This window comes from Gastrolobium bilobum, unplaced genomic scaffold (assembly GCF_033153095.1).
Source record: "Gastrolobium bilobum isolate Gb01-03AN ecotype WA unplaced genomic scaffold, APGP_CSIRO_Gbil_v1 utg8085, whole genome shotgun sequence".
Classification (NCBI taxonomy): Eukaryota; Viridiplantae; Streptophyta; class Magnoliopsida; order Fabales; family Fabaceae; genus Gastrolobium; species Gastrolobium bilobum.
Window position 1 is genome coordinate 353,184 of NW_026899665.1, and position 8,419 is coordinate 361,602.

General features: G+C 32.2%; 1 protein-coding gene across 1 annotated transcript; it reads right to left on the reverse strand.

The window, feature by feature from the left end:
* Positions 1-620: 620 nt before the first annotated feature.
* On the reverse strand, positions 621-6,543 carry LOC133292427 (U-box domain-containing protein 52). The gene is given in 7 exon segments (XM_061490829.1): positions 621-896; positions 1,023-1,124; positions 1,759-2,011; positions 2,407-2,613; positions 5,028-5,149; positions 5,337-5,434; positions 6,354-6,543. Coding segments are annotated over 7 exon segments (1,248 nt in total).
* Between the last annotated feature and the right edge of the window lie 1,876 nt (positions 6,544-8,419).

Sequence of the window (8,419 nt, forward strand, 5' to 3'; positions counted from 1 at the left end):
ATGAGAGGATCCACTCCCCACAGTTAACACTATATGCCTCAACTCAAAACCGCGCGTATCAAATTTATTTTATTCATAGACTTCACTACTCATGCTTATTACCAACAGAAACAATTAATTTTTGTAACTCTTGCATAAAACTGAATTTAATAATAAATTGACGAGACTCTTGATTTAACCTCAATTATTTAAATTAATTGGTAGAATGTGATAGCAAGTAATAAAAATGATTTACATTTAACAATATGAAACATATAAAATTTTATGAAATATAAACAAAACTAATTTTTTTAATTAATGATTTGTTGATTCAATCGCTTCCATCTTCAAATTAATTTTTTTGACGTGGATGATCAAAGTTAATTATTTAGGCTAAAAGATAATCTGATTCAACTTAAATCTCATGCATAATGATAATAACTTTGACACCATTCTGTTTCAAACCAAACTTCACTCTAACAAAATAATAACATTCAACAACAAATCAAAAGTATCTTGAAATAAACATATGGAAAGAAGAGAATTTTGTTTAGGTTACAAATAAGTTAAAACATTCCTTATTGGAAGGGGTTGGGGATGTTATATATATATTTAAATAAACATTATTTAGCCCCTAAGGTTCACTTAAATGATAAAAGGTACAAATATGATAAAAACATAACAACAAAAATGTGGAATAGGCTTTGATATTTGATAACAGTTTGAGACTGGCGTAAAGCATCTAAAACCTTCCGCCTTTCATCTGTCTCCATCATTGCTTTTATTTCTGCTTTTAGTACTCTCTTCTCCACCTCTTGCTCTGCCCACATTTGTGCTGCTTCAATTGCTGTCTTATATCTAGCATTTTCCGATTCAACCTCTTGCAGTCTCTCTTCTTGATCTTGACGTTCAGTCAACTGGACCAAATGGAAGAAGAGTTAGCATACTCATGATCGACTGCATGTTTAAACTATAATGCTTTTAAAATTTATTTATTTATTTATTTTTGGTTATTTTTGAAATTTTAAGTGAAAACATTTCACCTTCTGTTTTGAGATTTTGGCCTCTCTGCAGGCTGTATGGTACGAGTCCATTGCTTCCTTAAGCTCTACCTTAAGTCTTCTGATTACACCTTCCATATCCTCCTGCAATATTGGAGATGATGCATCACTATAACACCATTCACTTGCAATATAAAATTATGTGCATTTTCTCTCTACATATGTATAGGATGCGTGGTCATGTACAACACCTAACTGCTAAGAGAATGCCCGGATTCCTGAATGCCAATTTAATATATGAGATAATGTTTATTGTGTTGTAAGACATAACTTTTACTTTCTATGCAAATATAAAAGTGTATGTAATCCATATTTTCTTCTTCTTTTTCTTTTTTTTTTTACAAATTATATTAAGTATGACCGGTCATACTTAGTGTAGTTTTTAAGAGTTTGTAAACAAAAAGTTTATAAATATAATTTTCCTCTTTATATATTTACAAAAAATTTGTAAATATAACCTTCTCTTTTATATATATAAAGAGGAATGTTATATTTATAAACTCTTTATTTACAAACTCTTACAAATTACACTAAGTATGATCGATCATACATCAATTAAGAATGTATGACCGGTCATACTTAGTGTAATTTGTAAAAAAAAAAATTATAAATGCATCATTCTCCATGTATAAAATCAGAAGTTTTTGATAAAAAAAAAAATAAATCAGAAGTTTTTGATTAAAAAAAAAAAATCAGAAGTTTTTTAACGGTAATTAACAAATTGACTTACGAATGATGGTCCTTCACCGCATGGAAAATTACCCTTCATAGTATCCAGAGTCACAGTTTTGGAACTCGAGAATAAGGACTCAAAGTTTTCATTGTCTGAGTTCAAAATGTCTGATGAGGATCCACCTGTCAGTCCAGATTCCAAATTTTCATAAAATGAAAGATAACTGCTGTCTGTGCTTATCCTTCCCGAGCTTTCAAGCGAGTTGTCATTCTCAACCACCGAAAGCTCATCATATAACCTGTAATAAAATCAAATGCATTCCCGTCGGTTAAAGCAAATCATCTTTGCAATCTATCATTTGATTTTCCTAATTTAAAGATTTAGCATATATATGTTATAGAAATATAATATGAAATAAGTGACACAAGAGTGCATTGGCCTTGAAGAAGAATTAATAATGCAAAAATGCCCATGTTCATTAGCTCTAATATAATGTAAAAATGCAATTCAAATAAAAAACTTAACATGTTAGTATATCAGTAGTTTGGGGCAGGTTATATTATATTTCTCTAAAATCACCTTCAAGTTATGGGTACAAAAGGCTCTTTGTTATTGTCCTTTACATATATAGCAGTTTCTCTTGAGTTGCATATTCTCGTATATGGCTTAATTTACTTATAAGAATATACTTACATGTCAGGATCTGCATTGTGGTTCCCGTTGGGATAGATAGGTTGAGTTCTTTCAACTGCAGGGATAGCTTGTGCCGAACGAGCAGGCCGCATAGCAGCGACTTTCCCCTTGGATATAATATAAACATTGCAGAAATTTGATGCCCATTTTAGTACGCTGCTTGAAACATCTGAATTCTTGAATATCCTTGAAAATATTCAAGAAAAGCTGGTGTCTCAGATATACTAATGCAAATGTGCGCAAAATCACCGGTAAGATTAAACAATTCTATTATATGAGAATATTTATTCTCTGGTGTCTCAGATATACTAATGGGAGGAGCATATCTACAGCTGTTATTTTTTACTATATTCTCCCGGGAGAATATAGTTATAACGTTAAAGTTGTTTTTTTTTCTCTCTCCTCATTTACTTTTTAAAACTTTTTTGCTGACGTGGAGAGAGAGAAGAGCAACTTTAACGTTATAACTATATTCTCCCGGGAGAATATAGTTAAAAATGGCAGCTGTAGATAAGCTTATCTAAAGTTGCTGTAGAAATGTTTACCCCATATATAAATATATATATATGGGAAATGTAAAAGTAATGTTGTAGGAAAACTACTGTAGCTACCTGCAGATACAATAAAATCATGGGGCCCACAAGTTTTTTTTTTTACACTTTTCTTATCTCACTTTCTCTCTCCTTTGATTAGTCTGTAGGAAAATTATTATTGTTTCCATCAACATGATACAAACATAACCCTATATATATATATAGGTAAAATATGTGTCATTTTAAAGGATGTAAAGTTGTGTCATTTTAAGATAGAGAAAGAGATAGATAAAGGAGGAGAGAGAGTTGACAATAAAAAAAAAGTGTGGGTCCCACCTCTTTGTGAGAGTGAAAGGATATAAGTTGTGTCATTTAAAAAGATAAACACTTTTCTCATATATATATGTGTGTGTGTGTGTGTGTGTTTCGTTTACAATTTTTTTTTACAAATTACACTAAGTATGACCGGTCAGACATAGTGCAGTTTGTAAACAAAAAGTTTGTAAATATAACTTTCCAATATATATATATATATATATATATATATATATATGAGGTAGGATCCTTTGACACTTCATATGAGAGCCGTCAGATCAAAAAAAATCAAAGACTCTGATTTGCAAGCATGTGACACCATTGATCTCTTTTTGATCTGACGGCTCTCAGACGAAGTGTCAAATTTGAAATTTGACACCGGTGTCAAAGGATCCTACCTCTATATATATATATATATATATATATATATATATATATATATATATATATATATAGTTTACATTTATACAATTCCTATACGTACAATAGTCAAATATTTGCCATATATATACGTGAAAGTATTAAATGTGGAAAATCATAACCATACACTTGTCATCACTGTTATACGTAAAGCGGTCGTAGAAATAATTTTACCTATATATATATATAGGGTTCGTCTTTTCTACAGTCAATGTAGATAAGTTTTCTACATTGAGCTCAAAATGACGTAATTTTGGGGCAAAAATCAAGGTATTTTTGTAATTATAATTTATTTCAGGGTTATAATAGTCTTTTTCATTATTATTTTTTTATTTTTCAACCAAAAACGACGTCGTTTTGGGAGTGAATGTAGATAATGTATCTACATTCACCGTAGAAATATTAAAGCCATATATATATACATATATATGGCAAAATGATTTGTAATGTGACTGCATATGAGCATTGGTGCAGTCACTTCAAAACTACGTCGTTTTGGGTGGGATAAAGGAAGTTCAGGTTCAAAATTAATTATATAAAATAGAAATATTATATTTATTTCTATCTTTTTGTGGTTATGATTCCCTATAATTAATGTTTTATATTTATTTCCACTTTTGTATGGTTATATTCCCCATATTTAATGCTTTCACACTATAAAACGACGTAGTTTTATATGACTGCACCAATCCTTACGTGTAATCACTGTACATCCGCTAAACCCCATATATATATAGGGTTTTATAATTCTCATTCAACATGAGAATTGAAATCTTCCTACACACCCTTCGATTTTCGTGCTGACGTAGGTCCTACACATAATTTTTTCTAACATATGGGTCTCACATGCTTTTTGTCTCTACAACATAAGATTTCAATTCTCATGTAACTTGAGAATTATAAAATCCATATATATGTATATATATATATATATATATATATATATATATGGAGATTAATGTTTCTTATGTTGTAAAAAATAAAATTAGGAAATAATTTTATTTTCTACATACACATAAAAATGTTTGGGGTCCATTTTTTTCTCTCTTTTTTTTTATACAGCCCCATATGGAAATGTATGTATAGGAGATAGTATTATCTCTTATAACATTATCTTATGAGAAACATAAATACCGTATATATAGGGAAATAGTAGTCTCATGTTGTAGGAGACTACTATCTTATGCCATAGACACTTCGACAAGTGTGCTGCTATTTTCTTTTCTTTTCTTTTCTCTTTTTTAATGGTGAGTCTCTTCATTCTGTGTCTTAGCATAAAATATGCTCTCTCCTACAACATGAGAGTAAATAAACTCGTATATATATTCAGAGTCGTTTTACTCAGAGCTATACCTGGAAAGGCCATTCCTTGATAATGTGCCAACTAACAACGTATTAACTCCAGCTGATGAGACATAATCAATGAGTGCTTTTGCCACATCGGTATCGTGAAGTATGACAATCTCAAATTGCACCTGAAGAAAAAGTTATAAAAGAAACTTACTTCAATAAAAACTGAAAAGATCAATCGATAATTATTATGTCACTTTTTTTTCTTATAAAAACAGAAAAACATTGTTTTTCCCAAATAATAAAATAAAAAACAAACATGTTATCAAAAAAAAAAAAAAAAAAACAAACATACAAGCAAAAGTCACTCACCTTTTTACGGGTGCAAAAGCAACGATATGGAAGAAATACTTCCAAAGCCTTAGCATCTTGTTCTTGTTGGTTCACAATGTCACTGGTCCCTGCCACACCTAGAAGAGAAATTGAATACGTGCCCTCTAAAGATAAATAACAATTAAAGGTAAACAGTGTGCACCCGCAAACTTATATATGGCAAAGGACGTAATGTCCACTTTCTGTTGTTTATGAATGTAAATCCAACTAATTGTTACAACATTTTTTTATTATGTATTCACAATTCGTTAAAATCACTTGCATTTGTGTGTGTAACATATAGTGCATATACAGAGCTGTTGGTACTCCCTGCTTGCTCGTGCTTCCTTTTGAAAAACAAATGGAAATGAGAACTTTAATAGTTGCGAAATAAAACGAAGAAATGTCTTATTATTTTTCATCTACATACATTTGTCGAAAGAGAAATATTTAATATGTTCCCTGTCCATCACTTATTCAGTGGTTCAGGTCAATCAAAATCAAATATTTTTTGTGATATATTCAAAGAGGAGAAGAAATTTTGTTTTTTCTACATTCTGCCAATGGGAGGAGCACATGCACCGAGTGCATAAAAAATGCGCTCTGTCGAAAGATGCAGATATATCATATATGTCATGGTTCAACAGTGACATTTCTCACAAACAAAACAAGAGGTACAAAGCGGAGCCAAAGGGAGCCCACCATTATTTTTGAAAACGATTTATAATTTTGAACACTTATATATAGTTTGGAATTGAAGTTTATCTCGCTCAAAAATATAATATTAACCAATAATAATTGGATTAGTTAAAGTGGAGAGCTTTTTCTCTTAATTAGAGTCTCGAGTTTGAATCTTTTAAATGGAGAAAATGATGTTAAGAGAGTCATCCTAATATAAATCGGACAACCAGATTAAATTTTTTTTATAGTATTAACATTTTACCCCTCAACATGAAACAAATATTGTTTAAAAAAATGATGTATCACATTAAAAGAAGAGAGATGATGGGAACGAACCTGGGCTTGATGGGGGTAAGGGTAGTAACCTTTGAACAACATGGACTAGTTTTAGAGGCTTGCTTCTGGGGAAAAGATTTTCAACTGCCCATTTAAGAGCATAATGGCTTGATTTTTCCTTGTCCACTGCAACAGCTACAACCCCATCTCCCTGTTGTCTTGTTTCTCCATTCTCCCTTGCATTCCACATTGTCTTGTGTCCTTTTCTTTTCTAGCACCTTGATCGTATTCGTATTAATGGAGGAGAAACAGACAAAAAACGAACGAGGTTCAGATCAGAAAAAGACTCAGAATTAAGATGGTTGAAATGACGACGTGGAAGGAAAAGGAGAAAACTATGGAAAACCCAACTAACTACAATTTTTTTTTTTTTTTTTTCTTAACTCCAAATCTAGCTCCACCATTATCGAAATGATATATGTCAATTCTGGTCTTTAATGATTCGTGAAAGTAGTTTTTCCGTTAACAACGATGTTTCTCAGTATTTTGTCACGTGAGAAAAATGCCTTAGAATTGGTCGTTGGGGATTGGGCACTTTGGTTTTGACCAAGCCCACTCCGCAAATCATAAAACAACTTTTTACCATTTAGTGGTTGTTTGCTAGGAGGTGAAAAAAAAAAATTCCTATCAAAATTGGGTGAAAAAATTATTTGCCTGTATTTGATAGGAGGTGAAGTAAGATGGTGAGAAAAATCTTTTTTCCATCATTTGCTTTTTTATGTAAAATAGTGGGAGAAGATTACTATTGAAGTGATGGAATTATTTTTTCTCATGTGACAGAAAAACTAACACATAACATCAATAAAATTAACTCACCATTCCCGAAATTTTTTTTCCTAACAAACACCTTTTAGTAACTTATCCAGAAAAAAAAATTCTATCATATTCTCATAAATTATTTTTTCTCGATAAAAAAAAAATTCCTCTACCAAACGCCTCTAACATTAAGCCAAAACATGGATATGCATGGTATTCTAAACACTTTTTATGTGTTAATCCATTATTTGGAGAAAATGTTACAATTGATCAGTGAGCAAATTAAAATTGAAACGGGCTGATAAAATAAGACATTTCTTGAAAAGGATCCTAAAGTTTGAATTTAAAAAAAAAAATGCGATATATGTACAAAAAATAAAAATAAAAAATGCGATACATTAGTCGCATTTTATGATTGGATAAATAAATTTGAACTTTTTTTTTTTTGGTAATAAAATTTGAACTTTTTACTTAGTCGTTTGAAATGAAATAAAGTTTTAATTGTCATTTTGAACTAATAATTTCTACTACTCCTGGGGCTCTAAGGGTGTGCATGACAACCATTCTGTTCCCTGGCATTGTTTCTGAAAAGAAACAATTTTTTTTCTATTTCTGTTCCTTGGAACAATTTCTGAGAAAAAAAATGTGTTTGATAATATGTTTTATTTTTATTCAGAGAATGAGAATTGTGTTTGATAACACAATAAAAAATAGAATAAAAAATTATTCATATTAAGCATAATTTTTTTTTCAGAACATCACTTTCCTTTTCATATGGTGTGGTGGTGGTGGTGGTGGCGGTGGCGGTAGCGGTGACGTCATGGTGGTGGTGGTGGAAGTAATGTCATGGTGATGGTGGCGGTGGCAATAGTGGTGATGGTGGTGATGGCATGGTAGCGGCGGTAATGGTAGCATGGTGGTGGTGGTGACGGTAGTGATAATGGTGGAGACGGTGATGGTAGTGGTGGTAGTGGTGATGGTGGCGGTGACGTAGAGGTGGTGGTGGTGGTGGTGATAATGGTGGCGGTGACGTAGAGGTGATGGTGGTGGTGGTGATAATGGTGGCGGTGACGTAGAGGTAGTGGTGGTGACAACAGTGGTCGCAACGATGGTGGTGATAATGGTGATAATGATGATAGTGGCAATAGTGGTGGTGATGGTGACGACATGGAGGTGGTGGCGACGGCGGCGGTAGTGGTGGTGGTGGTGACGGCAGTGGCAGTGGCATGATAATGGTAATGGTGGTGACAGCGGTGGTGGTGGTGGTGGTGGTGACAGCAGTGTCTGGGACTATGGTGATGGAGATGACA